The sequence below is a fragment of the Anolis carolinensis genome, unplaced genomic scaffold (genome assembly GCF_035594765.1).
Source record: "Anolis carolinensis isolate JA03-04 unplaced genomic scaffold, rAnoCar3.1.pri scaffold_11, whole genome shotgun sequence".
NCBI classification, from domain to species: Eukaryota; Metazoa; Chordata; class Lepidosauria; order Squamata; family Dactyloidae; genus Anolis; species Anolis carolinensis.
The window spans coordinates 24,072,300-24,096,084 of NW_026943822.1; the positions used below are offsets into that span (position 1 = coordinate 24,072,300).

The following is a 23,785-nucleotide window of genomic DNA, read 5'->3' on the forward strand; positions in this document are numbered from 1 at the left end:
GAATGAGAACAACCTCTGCTCCCAATGAGAAGGTCCTACCAAGAAACCAGATCCTTCCACTTCCAACCATTAAGAAGGTTGCCAAAGTTTCTGAAGAGGAGTCTTGAAGAAAGTGTCCCATTGATGGAGGTTCTTCTGGGCTACCCAACTGGGAAGATGGAGAGAATGGAGAGGAACCAGATTGGGACTTGGAGAAGAATGAGGACAACCTCTGCTCAAAATGAGACGTTCCTACCAAGAAACAAGGTCCTTCTACTTGCAACCATTAAGCGGTTCCTGAAGATATTTATTCAACTGAGCTCGAAAAAGTCTTGACTATGTTTGATAGATCATACAAGTGGGGACATTCAATGTCCTCCTTCGCATGTGAGCTACAACTATATGTCTATACCAGGCTTGGGCAAACTTCGGCCCTCCAGGTGTTTTGGACTACAACTCCCACAATTCCTAACCGCCTACCGGCGGTTAGGAATTGTGGGAGTTGTAGTCCAAAACACCTGGAGGGCCGAAGTTTGCCCAGGCCTGTTCTAAACGAATATTTCAATCCCCAAAAAACTGCAGAAGAAAGGAGGGAAAGGAGGAGATGAAAGAGATCTATATTTTCCTCCCTTTCAGCCGACTCTTGGAGATTAAAAATCCATGACATTGAGAGGCAGAAAAAAGGTGGGGGTGGAATTATTATCTCTCTCTCTCTCTCTGCAAAATAAAAAGGGACGAGGAGGGGGGAGAGAAATAAAAAGCTTAACCAGGGAGGAGGGGGATTTATGGCAGGACTGGTCTTCGGTGATATCAGGCAAGCAGGGCCCTGGCAAGGCACTAAATCCTGCTGTATAAATAATCTGACTAAACCCGAGTCTCTGAAATCCAGCGGCGAGATAGGAAAGGAAGGAGAAACAGACCCAAATCACGTCTCTGCGTCTCATTTATTCCCCATAGACTCCGATTTCCAAGAATAATAGAACTGGAAGGGACCCCCAAAGGTCATCCAGCCCAACCCCATTCTCTCATATAGGAATCATCTATATATATAAAAGAGTAATGGCATCACGGCGACCCACAAAGCAACAAAACTACAGGCCCTCCAACCTCGAAATTTGACAACACAACCCATCATCCACGCCTCTAGGTGGATACAACAAAAAGAAAAGAAAAATAAAGTCCTAATTAGAGAGAGAGAGAGAGAGGAATAATTGCTTTTATCCAATTGCTGCCAGTTAGAAGGCTAAGCTCCTCCAACTTGGTCTCCTAGCAACAAAAAAAAATAAAAAAATAAAAAACACTAAAAAATTAATACAATAAAATACTATAATAACAGAAAATAACTAAAATAATACAAGAAAATAATAAAATATAATAAATAAAAATATAACTTACAATAAAATTTAAAAAAATTGCAAATAACGTCAAATAAAAATTACACAACAATTTTTAACCAATACCACCACCACTTTGCCACAGCAACACGTGGCCGGGCACAGCTAGTAGAATTATAGAATTAGAAGGGACCTCTAAAGGTTATCCAGCCCAACCCCATTCTGTCATATAGGAATCATAGAATCATAGAATTAGAAGGGACCTCTAAAGTGTGATATTATTATAATAATAATATTATGTGTGATATTATTATTATTATTATTATTATTATTATTATTATTATTATTATATTGTATGACACAGCAAACAAGATAGATATGCTGGATTTCATATCACAAAATCACAAGTCGAACACTTCCCAAGTGTCTAGGACTGTGTGATGTATTTTCGGATGATGCATGCAGATCCCAGTGTTGTTGTTGTTGTTGTTGTTATTATTATTATTATTATTATTATTATTATTATTATTATTATTTTATTATGACACAGCAAACAAGATAGATATGCTGGATTTCATATCACAAAAGCACAAGTCGAACATTTCCCAAGTGTCTAGGACTGTGTGATGCATTTTCGGATGATGCGCGCAGATCCCAGCAGGGTGGCCTTTTGCAGCTGGCAGATCGTTATTATTATTATTATTATTATTTTATTATGACACAGCAAACAAGATAAATATGCTGGATTTCATATCACAAAAGCACAAGTCGAACACTTCCCAAGTGTCTAGGACTGTGTGATGTATTTTTGGATGATGCGTGCAGATCCCAGTAGGGTGGCCTTTTGCAGTTGGTAGATCGTAATTTTGTCAATGTCTATTGTTTCCAAATGCCGGCTGAGATCTCTTGGCACGGCACCCAGTGTGCCCATCACCACCGGGACCACCTGCGCTGGTTTCTGCCAGAGTCTTTGCAGTTCAATCTTGAGGTCCTGATAGTGGCTGAGTTTTTATTATTATTATTATTATTATTATTATTATTATTATTATTATTATTATTATTATTATTATTATCATTATTAGGGACCACATATTACAAAGATGATGGAATACACAGTCCAATACATCTGGAGGCCACCGTTTCCCTTTATGGGGTTACTATAACACATGCCTTTGTGTTCTTATGCATTTTCTTTGGCTCGAAACACACAACCCAATGGCTCCCCGTGCAAAATGGGCAGGAAGGGACGCAAATGAATTATTTATCCAGCTCTGCCTGGCTGACCCCTCTCCGTCTCTCTTCCTGACAAAGGGAGAATTTACAGCCAGCAATGCAAACAGAAGCCTCTTCCCTTCCTATTTGCCATTCAGGATAAGCCTGGCCCTGCTCCCGGGGGGGTCCCAATACGTCAAGCCATCCCAGGTAATTTCACCGAGCATCTACACGGCGGAACTAATGCAGTTTGACACCACTTTAACCGCCACGGCTCGTTGCCACGGGGTCCTGGGAGTTGTAGTTTTGCATTCTTGGGCAGACCTTGGGAAGCGGCAACTCCCAGGGTTCCCTGGCAGCGGAAGCAGTGCCAAACTGCATTAATTCCGCAGTGTGGATGGACGCGACCCGGACCTTTGTGCAATCTGCCCGGCGAATCCCGTTGGGCTTCAAAGGGAAATTGATGAGACCGGGCGAGCCTTGGGATGCCGGGCACGGATTTCGCCTCTGACCCAACAGCGGCTGTAATAAAATGCCTGCCACTCGATATTAAGCATATTAAGAAGGAGAAAAGCTAGACAATTCTGCGCTATTCGGGCTGTGCGTACATGAGAGAGAGCACTTATATACCGTATATACTCGAGTATAAGCCGACCTGAATATAAACAAAGGCACCAAATCTTACCACTAAAAAAAAACTGGGAAAACATTGACTCAAGTATAAGCCGAGGGTGGTAAATTTCAGAAATAAAAATAGATACCAATAAAATTACATTAACTGAGGCATCGGTAGGTTAAATGTTTTTGAATCTATATATATAAAAAAGTGATGGCATCACGGCGACCCACAAAACAACAAAACTACAGGCCCCCCAACCTCGAAATTTGACAACACAACCCATCATCCACGCCTCTAGGTTGATACAACAAAAAGAAAAGAAAAATAAAGTCCTAATTAGAGAGAGAGAGAGGAATAATTGCTTTTATCCAATTGCTGCCAGTTAGAAGGCTAAGCTCCTCCAACTTGGTCTCCTAGCAACCCAATAAAAAATAATAAAAAACACTAAAAATAATTTAAAACACTAAAAGATTAATACAATAAAATACAATAATAACAGAAAATAACTAAAAATAATACAAGAAAATAATAAAATATAATAAATAAAAATATAACTTACAATAAAATTAATAAAAAATGCAAATAAAGTCAAATAAAAATTACACAACAATTTTTAACCAATACCACCACCAGTTTGCCACAGCAACGCGTGGCCGGGCACAGCTAGTATTTACATCAAGCTCTAATTTAAGATAAGACTGTCCAACTCTGACCAAATCATGATTCTCATCTTCTTCAATGTAAATGTATACTTTTAATAATAACAGAGTAAAATAATACATGTACTACTACTAATAATAATACAGGAAAATATTTATTATTTATTTATTTACTACATATATCTGCAATTTGGGCCTTCTCTGCCCAAGAGCGCCAAACTACATCTCCCAGGATCCCGTAGCATTGAGCTAAGGTTAAAGCGGCGCCAAACTGCATTAACTCGACAGTGTAGACTCCCAAAGCCAGCCTGTGTTCAGTGGATCTTGCTCACTGTTTGGTATCTCAGGCCAAATAAAATTCAGATGATCTGCTTTGAACTGGATTATAGGGCGGTGTAGACTCAAATAATCCAGTTTAAAGTGGATCATGTGGATTATCTGCTTTGATATTCTCTCTAAAGCAGGCATGGGCCAACTTGGGCCCTCCCTCCGGGTGTTTTGGACTTCAACTCCCACCATTCCTAACAGCCTGCCGGCTGTTAGGAATGGTGGGAGTTGAAGTCCAAAACACCCGGAGGGAGGGCCCAAGTTGGCCCATGCCTGCTCGAAAGCATAACATAACCCATCATCCATGAGCAAAGAGTCCCCAAGACAATCAGGGCCAGCTAACACCCCCCCCCCCATAAAAGAGGATTTCCCCAGGCAGGAAGCAGCCAGGCTTTGAAGCTGCAAGACCATTCAATGCTAATCAAAGTGGCAACATTCACACTTGCCTCAAGTAGACAACACTTCCTTTTCCCACCCTAGACATTCCACAGAAATATATAGATATGGATAGATAGATACAGTAGAGTCTCACTTATCCAAGGTAAACGGAACGTTGGATAAGTGAATATGTTGGATAATAAGGAGGGATTAAGGAAAAGCCTATTAAACATCAAATTAGGTTATGATTTTACAAATTAAGCACCAAAACATCAGGTTATACAACAAATTTGACAGAAAAAGTAGTTCGATACGCAGTAATGTCATGTTGTAATGACTGTATTTACGAATTTAGCACCAAAATATCACGATGTATTGAAAACATTGACTACAAAAATGCCTTGGATAATCCAGAACCTTGGATAAGCAAGTCTTGGATAAGTGAGACTCTACTGTAGATATATAGATAGACAGAGTCCACTTGCCTCGTTTCCAACAGGCCTCTATGCAGATACCCACACTGATTGACTTTGCAGTTCCAAGCCTATTCAATGCTAATCAAGCTAGCCAATGGCAACATTCACACAGACAAAAGTTCTTTTTTTCCCACCCTGGACATCATTCCACAGATATAAAAACCCCACTGGCCTAGTTTCCAACAGGCCTCCCAACCTCGGAGGATGCCTGCCATAGATGTGGGCTAAACGTCAGGAGAGAGTGCTACTAGAACATGGTCAGATAGCCTGGAAAACTCACAGCAACCCAGTGATTCCGGCCATGAAAGCCTTCGACAACAAATCAACAAATCAATAAAATGGGGCCGGGCTGTGGCGCAGCTGGCTAGTAACCAGCTGCTATAAATCACTACTGACCGAGAGGTCATGAGTTCGAAGCCCGGGTCGGGTTAAGCCTCCGACCATTAATAGCCCCGGCTTGCTGTTGACCTATGCAGCCCCGAAAGACAGTTGCATCTGTCAATTAGGGAAATTTAGGGACGCTTTATGCGGGAGGCCAATTTACAACACTATAAAAAAAAACTGCCAGCAAAACACGAGGAAAGGAATGAGGAAGTACAGCCACTACTGGATGGTGAAGCAACAGCTCCCCCTGTGGCCGGAATCGTGAAGCTGGAAAAATGTTAAAAGTGCCTCTGTGTCTGTCTAATGTATGTTGTTTGTCTGTTGGCATTGGATGTTTGCCATATATGTGTTCATTGTAATCCGCCCTGAGTCCCCTTCGGGGTGAGAAAGAAGGGCGGAATATAAATACTGTATTTTTTTAATAAAATTCATAAATACTGAATGTTTCTTTTAAACTTTCATAATAATAATAATAATAATAATAATAATAATAATAATAATAATAATAATAATAGTTTGTAGTATTACTAGTTTGTAGTGTGGTTTTCTTGTAATAATAATATAATATAATACACGGTACCAACCTCAGAGTCATTTCAAAGGCCAGACGGCCACATCATCCCGAATTGGCCTTCCTTCCATCCCAACAGTGACATTTTGCAAATATCATTCTAGGAAAGAGGTAGAAGGAGACTGGGCCGCGCTGTTTACCCCAAGACAAACGAAGCGGAGGATTTCTAATTGAGTCCCTTCTCCCTCCAGACCTCATTAATGGAGAGGAGGAAATTACCGGATCAAAGGCTTCGTCTTCGTCGCTGCAAGACTGGAGGCAGGGCTTTCGAGAAGGAAAACGTACAACTAACAGGGAGGAGAGAAAGGGGGTTTGGCGTTACCTTGACAGAATATAAATGGGAGAGGGAGACGCCAAATCTAAATTTCAGACAATCCACTCCCACTTTGTCCACGACAAGAGGCATGATGGTGGAGAAATGGAGTTTCTGGTTGCTTGAGAGTGACTAACAACAACAGGCCTTACTCATACCATACCATAACATATACTCTATACTGACTTATAATATACTAATAATAATAATAATAATAATAATAATAATAATAATAATAATAATACATCACTCAGTCCTAGACACTTGGGAAGTGTTCAACTTGGGATTTTGTGATACGAAATCCAGCATATCTATCTTGTTTGCTGTGTCATACAATATAAAATAATAATAATAATAATAATAATAATAATAATAATAATAATAATAATACATCACTCAGTCCTAGACACTTGGGAAGTGTTCGACTTGGGATTTTGTGATACGAAATCCAGCATATCTATCTTGTTTGCTGTGTCATACAATAATAATAATAATAATAATAATAATAATAATAATAATAATAATAATACATCACTCAGTCCTAGACACTTGGGAAGTGTTCGACTTGGGATTTTGTGATACGAAATCCAGCATATCTATCTTGTTTGCTGTGTCATACAATAATAATAATAATAATAATAATAATAATAATAATAATAATAATAATAATAATACATCACTCAGTCCTAGACACTTGGGAAGTGTTCAACTTGGGATTTTGTGATACGAAATCCAGCATATCTATCTTGTTTGCTGTGTCATACAATATAAAATAATAATAATAATAATAATAATAATAATAATAATAATAATAATAATAATAATAATACATCACACAGTCCTAGACACTTGGGAAGTGTTCAACTTGGGATTTTGTGATACGAAATCCAGCATATCTATCTTGTTTGCTGTGTCATACAACGTCGTTGTGTCAATAATAATAATAATAATAATAATAAAACTTTATTTGTATCTTCCCAAGGGGACTCAGGGCGGATTCCAACATAAAATGGCAAACATTCAATGCCCCTGTAAACAAACAAATACTTACATAACATTAAAACCTCACATCAATTTAACGTCTAACATCAATAAATTAAACCTAACATCAATAAATTAAACTACGTGTAGCCAAACAAAATTATATAAAAAATTATATAGAAATCCAAACAAGACTTGAGATACAGAATCAAATACGATGTGAAGGTAGCAATTGGCCAGCTTGATTAGCACCGAATAGCCTTGCATCTTCAAAGCCTGGCTGCTTCCTGCCTGGGGAAATCCTTTGTTGGGAGGCATCCTCTGGCCCTGATTGTTTCCTGTCTGGAATTCCAATTTTTTTTAATGTTGCTCTTTATGCAAGCAGCCAGGCTTTGAAGCTGCAAGGCTATTCAATGCTAATCAAGGTCACCCCGGAGGGGACTCAGAATGGTTTACAAATCAAATGTACATACAATATATTATTAGCATAGCACAATATAAGCATTAAATTACTATATTGTACTATATCATTATATGGTAATATTATTAGTAATATTACATTTAATATATAATATATAATTAATATTATATTATTATATTATTATTAGTAGTATAATATTGTATTACATTATAATACAATATAATATATAATATAATGGTGGCGCAGTGTGTTAAAGCACTGAGCTGCTGAACTTGCAGACCAAAAGGTCCCAGGTTCAAATCCCGGGAGCAGAGTGAGCGGCTGCTGATAGCTCCAGCTTCTGCCAACCTAGTAGTTTGAAAACATGCCAATGTGAGTAGATCAATAGGTACCGCTCCGGCAGGAAGGTAACGGCGCTCCATGCAGTCATGCAGTCATGCCAGTGGCCACATGACCTTGGAGATGTCTATGGACAATGCCGGCTCTTTGGCTTAGAAATGGAGATGAGCACCAACCCCCAGAATCATACACAACTGGACTTAACGTCAGGGGAAAACTTTACCTTTTACTATATCATTATATGGTAATATTATTAGTAATATTACATTTAATATATAATATATAATTAATATTATTATATTATTAGTATAATATTGTATTACATTATATTATTATCAATGTTATAAGTATATACAATATATTATATATTTATAATTTATGTTAAATAATTAATAATGTTTATGTTTATTTATACTCTGCTTTGTCTCTCCCGAAGGAAAGTCAAAGCGGCTTATAATTAAAACTAGTATTGGTTCTGATTTTGGTTTGCCGGTTGCTTGAGTTCCCATTAACTGGGAGGCTACGATATAAGGAGAAAAGGCCAAGGTCAGCAACAGCACAAGGGCCAAATCTGGACATATGCACGGAGGAGATTTCGGAGGTTTTTTTGCTTCCTCTCTGCAAAATCTACCATCCGGAGAACGGTGCCAAATGAACGGCTGAAGCTGGTTGGGCACCCCATGGCTCCGCACCTGAGCCTTCCCCACCATCCATCTGCCCGCTTCCCAGAGATGGCACTGCCAAGCTAAGATCATATTATATATACACACAGATGTACATAATCCGAACCCTTCTCCGTGCCTTGCAACCACGGCGGAAGGTGCACTGCAGGAATGGCAGCCGAGGGAGGTCACCCTGGAACAAAGCCAGGCAGACTGCGGCTTTGGCGTTCCGGGACCCAAACCCTCTCCCAGGACCCCCAGGAGACCACCGAGTCGCGTTGGAGGACCCCGGAAATGCCTAGGGATCCCACCTTTGTGGAGAACGGAGACCCTTCCCCATAGAGAGGGGAAATCTCCCTTTTCTCTCTCTCTCTCTCTGCAGTTTCCTCAATGGGAGGCAGCAGGGAAAAAAGTGGCACAATGGTGCCAGGAAGGGAAGGTCTCCATGCTGCTTGGTCTCATTCTCTGCATGCAAAGCATGTGAAATCTTCCCAAGACAATCCCACCCACCCGCTTGGCAGACCCCGAACCATAGCAACAGAGAGGCTGAGCCAAAAAAGAGAGAGAGAGAGAGAGGGAAACAAGGGGGAGAGAAGGAGGGGAAGCCGAGGAAGCAGAACTCCTTCTCCATCTTACGGAGAGCTGGTCTCATGGAAGCCACACAACACACAACACACAATAATCAAAGGATCCTTCCTGGGAGCAGCCCCGTCCTCTCCCAGTCGGAGGCAGAACTTGGTCCGAAGCAAGAGGCAAAGGACGCAGGGACACAACACTTCCGACAAGTTTGGTCTGCATCCCAAAACAGACATGGGAATATCAAGAATGACTCAAAAGATCTCATTTCCTGACAGCTTTGGCCTGAATCCCAGAGGGATCCACTTCATCCCTGGAAATATTGCCACATGACGGTGATTCGATGTGTCTTATTCCATTACCACTGCTATTATATACCTAAGGAATGGCATCGAAGAGACTATGGAATAGCTGGGTTGGATTTCCTTCCAATAGCCATCATATACATTATACCTATGGATTTGTGCAACATCATATACATTATACCTAAGCAAATTAAGACCCTACAAAGCCATGCATGGCATCTAAGCCTGGATTAATGCAGACCCATATTGAAACCTATATAATGTAGTAAAACTAAGGCAGTGCATCGAAGAGACCATGCAATAGCCAATAGCCATCATATACATTATACCTATGGATCTGTGTAAACTAAGACTCTGCAAAAAACATGCATAGCATCTAAACCTGGATTAATGCAGACCCATATTGAAACCTATATAATATAATAAAACTAAGGCATTGTATTGAAAAGATTGTGCAATAGCCGGGTTGAATTTCCTTGCAATAGCTATCATATACATTATACCTATGGATTTGTGCAAACTAAGACCCTGCAAAGCCATGCATGGCATCTAAGCCTGGATTAATGCAGACCCATATTGAAATCTATATAATATAGTAAAACTAAGGCATTGCATTGAAGAGACTGTGAAATAGCCAATAGCCATCATATACATTATACCTATGGATTTGTGCAAACTAAGAACCTGCAAAGACATGCATGGCTTCTAAGCCTGGATCAATGTAGATTCATACTGAGACCTATATAATGTAGTATAAACACCATTATATGGGTCTTTGCTAACCATATAATGCAGATTCAAAGACTGTAAACTGCATTATATGGTCAGTGTAGACCCATGCATGGCAGCTAAGCCTGGATCAGTGCAGATTCATACAGAGACCTATATAATATAGTATAAACATCATCATATGGGTCATCGATAACCATACAATGCAGATTCAAACTGCATTATATGGTCAGTGTAGACCCATGCATGGCAGCTAAGCCTGGATCAGTGCAGATTCATACAGAGACCTATATAATATAGTATAAACATCATCATATGGGTCATCGATAACCATACAATGCAGATTCAAACTGCATTATATGGCCAGTGTAGACCCATGCATGGCATCTAAGCCTGGATCAGTGCAGATTCATACAGAGACCTATATAATATAGTATAAACATCATCATATGGGTCATCGATAACCATACAATGCAGATTCAAACTGCATTATATGGCCAGTGTAGACCCATGCATGGCATCTAAGTTTGGATCAGTGCAGACCCATACAGAGACCTATATAATATAGTATAAACACCATCATATGGGACTTTGCTAACCATATAATGCAGATTCAAACAGTGCAAACTGCATTATATGGTCAGTGTAGACCCATATAATGCCATTTTACTACATCCTATGGGTCTCAGTATAGAGATTAGGGATACCTAGGATGTCCTATAGATATATAACACTCTGAAATGCAAGACCCGGGTTGAATGGCATGGAGCCCCCTCCCCAATGCCATCAATCCTCTGGAGAAGAGGAGGTTCAATAGGGATGGGAAGGGATCGATAATCCTCCCTGGGATCCAATCTCAATCCAAAATACCTGCTATTCTTTTCTTTCCTCCCGGCCAAGCCTTTCCCCACCAGCAGATTTGGGGCACAGCCAATGAAACCGGGCAAAATTTGGATAAAACCAAATGCAAAAAAAAAAAAAATCCCTTATTTTCATGTTGCTGGGTGACAGCGGAAGGTGCATATTGCAGGCATCAATATGGGAAAACTGGGGAAGAAGCTGCACTGCATTGGGAGATTTTTGGGGGACAAAACAAAGGGGGGAATAATACATTCCTTGCAAGAAAATAAAGGTTTGTACATTGGACAGCTCAAGGTCCTCCCCATCTATCTCTCCAAGGGTTTGCAAAGGCATGGATGATTTTGGGGTGCAAAGACATCCCTACACACTCGAGGTTTCCGGCATGGAAACCTCAGTTGTTGTCGAAAAGGAACGAGGACCCACCTGCTTCAAGGCTTTGTCTCCCCTTGCCTCTTCCCCATCTATTTGGCTTCTTACCTGGATGCTTTGGGGATGCAAAGCCTTCCTCTCCTCCTCCTCTGTGCCAATGGAGAAGCAACCTGCTTTTCTCTTTCTCCTCCTTCTTTCCTTCCTTCCCAGCCCTTGGCTCCCTTTTGTGTGGCTCCGGATGAAGTCGACACGCCGAGACTGCTAATTAACCCGGGAAGCTGAGTTGGGCAAAGGAGAGAAATACACAGAATGAGAGAGAGAGAGAGAGAGAACCAGCTGCGCTCCCAAAGCCCCGGAACGTGGATGGCGCAAGGACGGCAGGACTCCAAGCTGGCATCCTTGCAACCAAGGATGGAGAGAGCTCAAATGGGAAGCTTTTTGGGGGGTGGGAGACCAACTTAAAGGCTGGATTTTGGAGGAAGGGACCTCTGAGCATCCCTTGACTAAGACATCGGCCAACGTGGGCCCTCCAGGTGTTTTGGACTTCAACTCCCACCATTCCTAACAGCCGGTAGGCTGTTAGGAATGGTGGGAGTTGAAGTCCAAAACACCTGGAGGGCCCAAGTTGGCCCAAGCCTGTCCTAGAACCTCCAAAGCTAGGAGAAAGTTGGCTTGAAGGAACATCCATTGGTGATCCTCAAACACATAGACTCAAAGTCTTCCAGACTCTCGTCTTCCAGGTGTTTGGGACTCCAACTCCAACTCCCATAAGCTTCTGCTGCTTTGGTCCATGATCATGGATTCTGGGAGATGATGTCCAAAACACCTGGAAGACCCAATTCTGTGATCTTCATGGGGCCACCACAAGTCCATTGGCGGCCCTCAAACACATAGACTCAACGTCTTCCAGACTCTCGTCTTCCAGGTGTTTGGGACTCCAACTCCAACTCCCATAAGCTTCTGCTGCTTTGGTCCATGATCATGGATTCTGGGAGATGATGTCCAAAACACCTGGAAGACCCAATTCTGTGATCTTCATGGGGCCACCACAAGTCCATTGGTGGCCCTCAAACACATAGACTCAACGTCTTCCAGACTCTCGTCTTCCAGGTGTTTGGGACTCCAACTCCAACTCCCATAAGCTTCTGCTGCTTTGGTCCATGATCATGGATTCTGGGAGATGATGTCCAAAACACCTGGAAGACCCAATTCTGTGATCTTCATGGGGCCACCACAAGTCCATTGGTGGCCCTCAAACACATAGACTCAACGTCTTCCAGACTCTCGTCTTCCAGGTGTTTGGGACTCCAACTCCAACTCCCATAAGCTTCTGCTGCATTGGTCCATGATCATGTATTCTAGGAGCTGATGTCCTAAACACCTGGAAGACCCAATTCTGTGATCTTCGTGGGGCCACCACAAGTCCATTGCTGGCCCTCAAAGTCTTCCAGACTCTCATCTTCCAGGTGTTTGGGACTCCAACTCCAACTCCCAGAAGCTTCTGCTGCTTTGGTCCATGATCATGGATTCTGGGAGATGATGTCCAAAACACCTGGAAGACCCAAGTTTGGGATCTAGAGGCATCAGATCCTGACTGATGTTGGAGGCTACGTGGGATCAACCTCAATTAAGGACTTGGATGGGAGACCATGATCTTCATGCATGGGGCCACCACAAGTCCATTGGTGGTCCTAAAGCACATAGACTCAAAGGATCCATATCAGTCTTTCCCAAACTCTAGTCTTCCAGGTGTTTGGGACTCTAACTCCCAGAAGTTTCAATGACAAGGGATTCTGGGAGCTGATGTCCAAAACACCTAGAAGACCCAAGTTTGGGATCTAGAGGCATCAGATCCTGCCTGATGTTAAGTCAAGCGGGGTCAGCCTTGGTTAGGGACTTGGATGGGAGACTGTCAGAGGAAGGGACTGGTTGTATTCATCGCTTAAGAAAAGCCTATGGAATTATGGGGACACCATAAGACAAAAATTTTTATCATGTCAGAAGCAACTTGAGAACATACTGGTGTGAGAGAATTGGCTATCTACAGAGATATTGCCCAGGGAATGCCCAGATGTGCTACTGGAAGGCTTCTCTATGTCTCCGCAAGCTAAAGCTGACAGACAGAAGCTCACCCCATCTTACGGATTTGAACTTCCAACCTTCAGGTCAGTAGGGACAAGGGTTTAAACCATTGCGCCACTGTGGCTCCCCAAGTCAACAACTGACTATATGTAAGTCAACAATGGACTATATGTAAGTCCACAACTGACTATATGTAAGTCAACAATGGACTATATGTAAGTCCATAACTGACTATATGTAAGTCAACAACGGACTATATGTAAGTCAACAACTGACTATATGTAAGTCAACAACGGACTATATGTAAGTCCATAACTGACTATATGTAAGTCAACAACTGACTATATGTAAGTCAACAACGGACTATATGTAAGTCCACAACTGACTATATGTAAGTCAACAACGGACTATATGTAAGTCCACAACTGACTATATGTAAGTCAACAACTGACTATATGTAAGTCAACAATGGACTATATGTAAGTCCACAACTGACTATATGTAAGTCAACAATGGACTATATGTAAGTCCATAACTGACTATATGTAAGTCAACAACGGACTATATGTAAGTCAACAACTGACTATATGTAAGTCAACAACGGACTATATGTAAGTCAACAACTGACTATATGTAAGTCAACAACGGACTATATGTAAGTCCACAACTGACTATATGTAAGTCAACAACGGACTATATGTAAGTCCACAACTGACTATATGTAAGTCAACAACGGACTATATGTAAGTCCACAACTGACTATATGTAAGTCAACAACGGACTATATGTAAGTCCACAACTGACTATATGTAAGTCAACAACGGACTATATGTAAGTCCACAACTGACTATATGTAAGTCAACAACGGACTATATGTAAGTCCACAACTGACTATATGTAAGTCAACAACGGACTATATGTAAGTCCACAACTGACTATATGTAAGTCAACAACGGACTATATGTAAGTCCATAACTGACTATATGTAAGTCAACAACGGACTATATGTAAGTCAACAACTGACTTACATACATTGCCCCTTTGAGTCTCCTTGTGGAGAGAAAAAGCGGGGCACAAACAAACGGTAGTAATAATAATAATAATAATAATAGAATAAAAGACTCTAAATGCAACGAATCCCATCTGATCTTGGAACCTAATCCCTCAAAACCTGAATTTCTAAAAAGCCAAACTGGCCTACTTATCCAGTCCCTTCCAGTTGGGGCTGACGGCATGCCTTGTATGTATTCTACGTCGCGGGCCATGAATTATTCAGTTTTGGCTGAAGGTAAATTTATAGCAGGAATCAAAGTTTACTTTATCGTCCGCTCTCTCCGCCGTATGAAATGTGTGATTTTAATGCGCTCTTAATTAATTAAGCAGGCTGTTTAAGCAGGCGTTCGATGCTTAAGCAAAAAGATGCGCCAGGATATTTCACCATAAACTCGATAGTCCATTAAAGCGCAGACAAAGTGGATTTGGAGAGCTGTCATACGCAACTTTGATGGAGGATTTGGCAAAGTGGGAAGCAAATAATAATAGTAATAATAATAATAATTAATTAATTAATATTGAATAATCCATCATACATATCTCATCTGCTGTGTCATACTCTGATTTTGTGTCAATAATAATAATAATAATAATAATAATGTAATTAATATTAAATAATCCATCATGTGTATCTCGTCTGCTGTCATGCTGTCTTTATGTCAATAATAATAATGTAATTAATATTAAATAATCCATCATACATATCTCATTTGCTATCATACTGTCTTTGTCAATAATAATATTAAATAATCCATCATATATATCTCATTTACTGTGTCATACTCTGTCTTTATGTCAATAATAATAATGCAATTAATATTAAATAATCTATCATATATCTCGTTTGCTGTCATGCTCTTTATGTCAATAATAATAATAATAATAATAATAATGCAATTAATATTAAATAATCCATCATATATATCTCATTTACTGTGTCATACTCTGGCTTTATGTCAATAATAATAATAATAATAATGCAATTAATATTAAATAATCCATCATATATATCTCATTTACTGTGTCATACTCTGTCTTTATGTCAATAATAATAATGCAATTAATATTAAATAATCTATCATATATCTCGTTTGCTGTCATGCTCTTTATGTCAATAATAATAATAATAATGCAATTAATATTAAATAATCCATCATATATATCTCATTTACTGTGTCATACTCTGGCTTTATGTCAATAATAATAATAATAATAATAATAATAATAATAATGCAATTAATATTAAATAATCCATCATATATATCTCGTTTGCTGTGTCATACTCTTGTCTTTATGTCAATAATAATAATAATGCAATTAATATTAAATAATCCATCATATATATCTCATTTACTGTGTCATACTCTTGTCTTTATGTCAATAATAATAATAATGTAATTAATATCAAATAACCCATCATATATATCTCATTTGCTGTCATGCTCTGTCTTTGTGTCAATAATAATAATAATAATAATAATAATAATAATAATAATAATAATAATAATAAATTACCTGCCTCTCCTTCATATGTTTTTAGGAGCACAAAAATGGAAGCTAAAAGAGACCTTTATTAACAGGGATCCTAATGGAAAAGAAATAGTTTTGCCTTCATGGAAGCCTATAGAAGAACACCAGACTATTATTATACCTGGGAAGTGTGTCAGAAACATTGAATACAGAAAAAACGACAATTCCTGAAGGAATATTAGAAGAATTCCTTAAATGAAACGAGCAGACGACTCTTTTCCCTTTTCCCTCCCCTTTTTCCTGCTTGCGGATATAAAACAGACTGAGTGACCTAGAAATCTATCAAAGGGATGCAAAATTATGCTCAGGATTTGTGAGTCAACAGAAAAGAGGAAACCAGCTTAACGCGAGGCTTTAGAGACACCGAAGGGGTTCCATGCCAGCACAAGGAAAGGGATTCGGTTATTTCAAGTGCATTCTCACATCTCTTGATACTATAAGAGTCAACTTTTGTAGGTTTTTGTTGGTGTGTTTGTCCCACAAAGGCTCCTCCACGGCTGGAGGGATCGGGACCAAGCGTGGCACGCAGGCTCTTTATTCCCCAACTTAAAATGACTGTGGAGTTTCGGCTACAGAATCCACTCCATTTCGGGACAAAAGTTAACAATAATGTACTCCACGAATAGAAAGGATTAGCTACAGGCAGTACTTAGGTGCAACCACAAGAGGGCAGTGTAAACAAAGAAAGGATTAGGTACCTACTCAGCATTATCCACATAGGCATTTTCTAATAGGACAAATTGTATAATTGCGAAGCTACTAATGAGTATTTCTAATAAATGGCATGAAATGTGTACCTGCCCAACACAAATATATGAAGTATAATGACTGATATTGGAAGTCAAGCAGGGTCAGCCCTGGTTAGTACTCAGATGGGAGGCCGTCCATGAATCCAACTGCTGCAGGCGATGTTTCCGACAATGGAAATAATTATAATATATTGTATATACATGTAATATTATGATGAAATACAATGTAATAATAATTATAATTCACTATTATAATTGTATATTTATATTACATGCAATATTACTAATATAGCAATATTGCAATAAAATATAATAAACCGCCCTGAGTCCCCTTCGGGGTGAGAAGGGTGGGATATAAATGTCGCTAATAAATAAATAAATAAATAAGGAAATTGCTAAATATAGCAATATAATAATATATAATATTAACATTATGTTATACTAATAACATAATATATTGAATATACATATAATATTGATAATAACATTATAATGTAATACACTGTTTTACTTGTATATTATATAGTACATGTAATATTACTAAAATATTGCAGTATAGTGGTATAGTACAATATAGCAGTATATAATGCTTATATTGTGCTATGCTAATAATATAATATATCACATATACATATAATATTCATATTATAATGCAATACAATATAATAATACACTATTTTAATTGTATATTATATATTACATGTAAAATTACTAACAATATTGCAGTATAGTGTTATAGTACAACATAGTAATATATAATGCTTATATTGTGCTATGCTAATAATATAATATATTGTAAATACAAATAATTCTTATAATAATATTATAATACAATATAATAATAATACATTATTTTAATTGTATATTATATATTACATATAATATTACTAATAATATTGCAGCATAGTGGTATAGTACAATATAGTAATATATAATGCTTATATTGTGCTATGCTAATAATATAATATATTCTATATACATATAATATTGATAATAATATTATAATGTAATACAATATTATAATAATACACTATTTAAATTTATATATTACATGTAATATTACTAATAATATTGCAGCATAGTCGTATAGTACAATATAGTAATATATAATGTTTATATTGTGCTATACTAATAATATAATATATGGTATATACATATAACTTGTAAGACGCCCTGAACCCCCTTCAGAGTGAGAAAGCAGATATTGTGGATTATCTATCTTGATATTCTGGGTTATATGGCTGTGTGGAAGGGTCGTAAGAAAACCTGATGAACTCCATGGGGCTGACATATGTCAACAAATTGCTTCAAGGCACATACAGAAATCTTTCTTTTTTAATTGCAAATGATATCTACAGGAATATGGTTCCATCCTGAAAAACAATCAAGAATGAGGAAACCCAAGTCATGATAAAAACAACACAAATAACAGATTGGATTCCTTATATGTGAGTCCCCAATGGCCAATACAAGCCCAGAAATTAGTGTCAAAAATATACAGAATGGATTGGAATCCTATAGTTCAAACAAAGCAAGGCCACCGAACCCACGATTGAGTGGTGAATCAACACATAGATAAGCCCCATGGATGCAATGGGAGTACCAATAGGATTCAGGTGAATACATGGGCCCAAATTAGTGCCATAAATCACATCATGATGGGCATTTATTGCTCCCGTCATTAGGACCACAGATTAGGCCTCCTCAAGCTCCACCAAGACCCCGTCGCAGTCCTTCGGATGGAGGAAAACCACCGGCTTCCCGTGGGCTCCGATTCGGGGCTCTTCGCTCAACAGCCGGATCTTCTTCTCCTTCAGTTCTGCCATGGCCTCGGTTATGTTATCCACCTTGGAAAGGAAAAATAAGTGAAGCAGGAGACTAAGAGAGAAGGGAGTTTAGAGTTATATGTAATTAGTGCAGAGGGGCATGCTGTGTAGTTTGTTATGTAATCATTCTCTGTCTTTATACATCTATTATTATTATTATTTTATTATGTCACAGCAAACAAGATAGATATGCTGGATCTCATATCACAAAATCACAAGTCGATTATTATTATTATTATTATTATTATTATTATTATTATTATTATTATTATTATTTGAGACACAAGATGAGTCCACAGAAGACACTCTGCTGGGTCTTGTTTTATATTATTATTATTATTATTATTATTATTATTATTATTATTATTATGGAGCCCCCGATGACACAATGGGTTAAACTGCTGAACTGCTGATCGAAAAGTTGGTGGTTTGAATATGGGGAGGGGAGTGAGCTCCCGCTGTTAGCCCCAGCTTCTGCCAACCTAGCAGTTCGAAAACATGCAAATGTGAGTAGATCAATAGGTACTGCTCCAGGGGGTAGGTAACATTAGCGCTCGATGCAGTCATGCCAGTGGCCACATGACCTTGGAGGTGTCTACGGACAACGCTGGCTCTTTGGCTTAGAAATGGAGATGAGTACTAACCGTCAGAGTCGGACACGACTGGACTTAACATCAGGGGAAAACCTTTACCTTTACCTTATTATTATTATTATTACTATTTTTATACCCAGCTTTATCTCTCAAAACGACTTGAGATAAAAGCACGATCATACCCACAATATACAAATATGCAAACATTAAAACAGAATTAAATATAAACACTCTTGCTTTCTCTCCCTATGCCCAGCGGCTGAGACTTCCACTTCTTGACTTGTTCGGCTCTTCCATATCTGGGGGAACCTTGTGAGTCTGAAACGTCACGAGGGGGGCACCACGTGGGAGACCTCCCGGTACCTCGATGCAGACGTGGTGCATCCCTCCGGCCTTGTTCTTCTGCAGGAACCCCGCGATGGGGCTCTTCTCCCCCAAGGGGTGCAGCAGCTCGATCTTGGTGTTCCCCAGTTCCACAAAGACCGTGGAGACGCCGTGCTCGGGGAGGGGCACCGTGCCGCTGACGCGAGCCCCTAAGACGTCCCGGTAGAAACGGGCGGCCTTCTCCAAGTCGGGCACGGCCACGGCCACGTGGTTGAGGCGGCCCAGCTTCCACGAAGGAGGTGCCGTCCTTTGGGACACCGCGGCAGAAGCCGAGAGCGCTCGGGGCACCGGACCCGCTTTGAGGAACCAGGGGAGGAGTCCTGGAGGGAGATTAAAGGACACGGGCCGTACCCAAGTTACAAACAAGAGGGCTTACGAAAGTTTGTTCTTAATTTGAATTTGTCTGTAATCGGAACAGGTCCGTTTTTTAAGTGTAACTCCAGCCATATGGCGAGGAGTTGGACTAGATGTCCCATGTGGTCTCTTCCAGCACTATGATTTTTGTGTATAATTGTGTTTTTATCTTGAGGCATTTTACCTGCTGATGATGTGTATTATGTATTTATTTTATTTCGGTCTGTTATAATTATAATTATCTGGCCTTGGCTCCATGTTGGCCGCCCCTAGTCCCTTCAGGGAGATTGAGGCAGGGTACAAAACTAAAGTTGTTGTTGTTATTATTCTATATACATATATTCTTCAGCTGTGGTGTTTCCTTTCCTATCTGTGCCCTTCTTCAGAAGTTTTCACTTCACTTTCTGTCCATGTGAGAATTAGATTGTGAACATTTTGGCTTGTTGTAGAAACAAGGATTGGAGAGAAAGTATCAGTGAAGGCACCTTTTCCCCATGATAATGATGATGAGAATAATAATTATTAAATAATGTAATAATAATAATTTTAATTAAATAATTTAATAATCTAAACAATAATTTAATAAATAAATAATTTAATAATAATTTAATAATAATAATTTAAATAATAATTTAATAATAATAACTTTAATTAAATAATTTAATAATAATTTAATAACAATAATTTAATAATTTAATAATAATAATAATAATAATAATAATAATAATAATAATAATAATTTTATTTTTATATCCTGCCTCCATCTCCCCAAGAGGACTCGGGGCGGCTCACATGGGGACAAGCCCGAACAACACAGTTAAAATATAGCATAGAATTCATTAAAAAAACAACATCATAATAAACCAAATAAGGCAGCACACAAAATAACACAGTACAAACACCATCGAGCCAAAAACTGGCCACTTTAACTGCCATAGGATTGTGGGAGTTGTAGTTTCACGAGGCCTTTCTCTGAAATATAGTGCTGGTTCCTCCCCAAACTACATCTCCCAGGGTTCCATAGTATTGAGGCATGGTAGTTAAAGTGACACCCATCTGCATTTCTTCTACAATCTCTAAATGCATTTTTCTGCCCTTCATTTTGCAAATTTTGAAATTCCACACACTCCGTACAAAAGCTCAGTTACGACATGCAGAGTTGGGAGAAAAATATCCTCCATTTAGCGTAAAAACTGCAACCCGAGCGCAATGTGTGCTGCTCCCATGCTGTGTTCGAACGGTAGCAAGACCAGATCTCTCTGTCTGTGTTTAATCCCATCTTTCAGGGGAAAAGGAATTGTTATAATGCTCCAGAGGTTTTCATAGAAGCGAGGATTTCGCCACCGGAGGAATAAATAGAAACCAAAGAGGATTGATCAAAGTCGCTCGCTTTTGGCAGACTTTGCGCTTGCTCTGCTGCCCAATTTATCATCTGCTTTGCCATCTATGCTTTACAGAGGAGGCCAGATCACAAGAAATAATAATAATAATAATAATAATAATAATAATAATAATAATAATGTGATTTCCAAATGCCTTTTTTCTTTTCCATCCTTTCTCTCTCTCTCTCTGTGTATATATTTTAATGTTTACCCCTTTTTTGAATTACATGCATAACCTTAATCTTTTTCCCTGAAACTTTCAAAAATGGGGTTAGATGGGAGAGAATTATATCAGCAACTATTATATAAAGCCAGACGCTAATCCGAACCAAAAGGTTTGCACAGCACCTGCCTATTCCGCCCTACACATTCCCAGGGATTCAGGCCTTAAATATATCATTATTATTATTATTATTATTATTATTATTTGTTTACAACATTTCTGCCCCGCCCTTCTCACCCTAGGGGACTCAGGGCGGCTTACAACAACTGGCAAAATTCAATGCCAAACAATCAATAAAAACAGCAACACATCTAAAATCATTTACAATAATCCACAAAATACAATAATCAAGCATAAAACATATAGTTACTTATTACCATTCTTCCAAGGAACCAATGCACATAAACCTAAGTTATTATTACATTTATTTATATCCCACTTATCTCTCTATTAAGAAACAAAGTTTTTTGTTGTGATTGTTATGCATGTTATATTGTTGTATTTTATATTGTTCTATTTTAATGTATATTGTTGGGCCTGGTCTCCATGTGAGCCGCCCCGAGTCCCTTCGGGGAGATGGGGCGGGATACAAACTTAAATTGTTATTATTATTATTATTATTATTATTATTATTGACACAACAACGTTGTATAACACAGCAAACAAGATAGATATGCTGGATTTCGTATCACAAAATTACAAGTTGAACACTTCCCAAGTGTTTCGGACTGTGTGATGTATTTTCGGATGATTTGCACAATATTATTATTATTATTATTATTATTATTATTATTATTATTATTATTATTATGTCTACTGTGCCTCTAACTTCAATGCTATTAATTTTCAATTAATAGCATTGATACTTAATTCTAATACTTGCATATTTCTGGATTTTGAATTGTATTGAAATGCTTTTCACACAAGGCACTTTCAAGTCTCCTTTAGGGAGAGAAAAAGTGGGGCGTAAATAAACATAAACATTAATAATAATAATAATAATAATAATAATAATAATAATAATGGTGGCATTTCCTGCATTCTGTCCAACCTTGTGAGCTTAAAGTCCCTACTAAAACAAGGTAATTTTACTGTAAGTGACTGGTTTTAAATGGCAAGAACTGGGAGATACTGTCCGTCTGCGTAGCGTAGGGAAAGCGAAAGGCCTTGTAAAACTACAACTCCCGGGATGCCAGAGCAAAGTGACATGTGGTCTCAAACTGGGTTAATTCAGCAATGTAGATGTGCCCATTGCGGCTGTACTAGGCCTTACAGATATGAAGGATATACACAGTAGAGTCTCACTTATCCAACATAAACGGGCCAGCAAAACATTGGATAAGCGAATATGTTGGATAATAAGGAGGGATTAAGGAAAAGCCTATTAAACATCAAATTAGGTTATGATTTTACAAATTAAGCACCAAAACATCAGGTTATACAACAAATTTGACAGAAAAAGTAGTTCAATACACAGTAATGCTATGTAGTAATTACTGTATTTACGAATTTAGCACCAAAATATCACAATGCATTGAAAACATTGACTACAAAAATGCCTTGGATAAGCGAGTGTTGGATAAGTGAGACTCTACTGTGTATATATATATATATATGTGTGTGTGTGTGTGTGTGTGTGTGTGTGTATCCCTTTTAATTCATCAAGCATACAAAGCTTTCAAGTTTCTAGTCCTCAAAGAGGTCAGGAATAAACACCTGGCCCAATAATACACCAAAAGCAACCACATTTTAGAAATAGTAAGAAATACTAAAAAGAATGCATCTACATTGCAGAATTAATCCAGTTTTAACAGCCCTGGCTCACTGCTAAGGGATACTGGGAGTTGTAGTTCCCTCAGGGGCCTTCCCTGCCATAGAGGGACAAGCTACAACTCCCTGGACGCCACAGTATTGAGCCAGGGCGGTTAAACCGCATCAATTCCACAGTGCGGACCCATACCTGATCTGAGTGTCAGCCTGGAGGCCGCCATTTTGAAACCTGGCAGGCCCAGCGTGCCTCAGAACGGCGGCGAAGCCAAAGGAGAGAACTGGCAACGGCGGCCCGCTAGGGTCAAAAAAACGGAGAAACAACAGCGGACGCGAAAGGAACAGAA

At 38.8% G+C, this 23,785-nt stretch overlaps 2 protein-coding genes across 5 annotated transcripts in view; both read right to left on the reverse strand.

Annotated features, from left to right (window-relative positions):
- Nucleotides 1–11,887, reverse strand: part of apba2 (amyloid beta precursor protein binding family A member 2) — a 51,594-nt gene extending 39,707 nt beyond the window's left edge. For 2 of the 4 annotated variants that reach the window (XM_062963010.1, XM_062963006.1), the window contains exon 1: nt 11,604–11,885. The gene's annotated coding sequence lies outside the window, so the exon portion shown is untranslated. Of the gene's footprint in view, nt 1–5,952; nt 6,203–11,549 lie in introns of those variants that run through there. The other 2 variants (XM_062963007.1, XM_062963008.1) reach the window with 2 other exon arrangements.
- Nucleotides 11,888–18,226: 6,339 nt separating this feature from the next.
- Nucleotides 18,227–23,785, reverse strand: mcee (methylmalonyl-CoA epimerase). Its single transcript, XM_008119947.2, has 3 exons — nt 23,632–23,785; nt 19,692–20,032; nt 18,227–18,756 (listed from the first exon to the last, which is right to left on the reverse strand). The coding sequence occupies exons 1-3, from the start codon at nt 23,660–23,662 to the stop codon at nt 18,604–18,606; spliced, it is 525 nt and encodes a 174-aa protein (XP_008118154.2). The 5' UTR covers nt 23,663–23,785; the 3' UTR covers nt 18,227–18,603.

Bases quoted from the DNA above. Each gene is read 5' to 3' on its own strand.
- mcee (XM_008119947.2), bottom strand. From the start codon at position 23,662: ATGGCGGCCTCCAGGCTGACACTCAGATCAG. The intron at 20,033-23,631 runs GTATGGGTCCGC...ATCTCCCTCCAG, and splicing joins CAGGCTGACACTCAGATCAG to GACTCCTCCCCTGGTTCCTC. The intron at 18,757-19,691 runs GTACCGGGAGGT...TTCCTTTCCAAG, and splicing joins TGCACCACGTCTGCATCGAG to GTGGATAACATAACCGAGGC.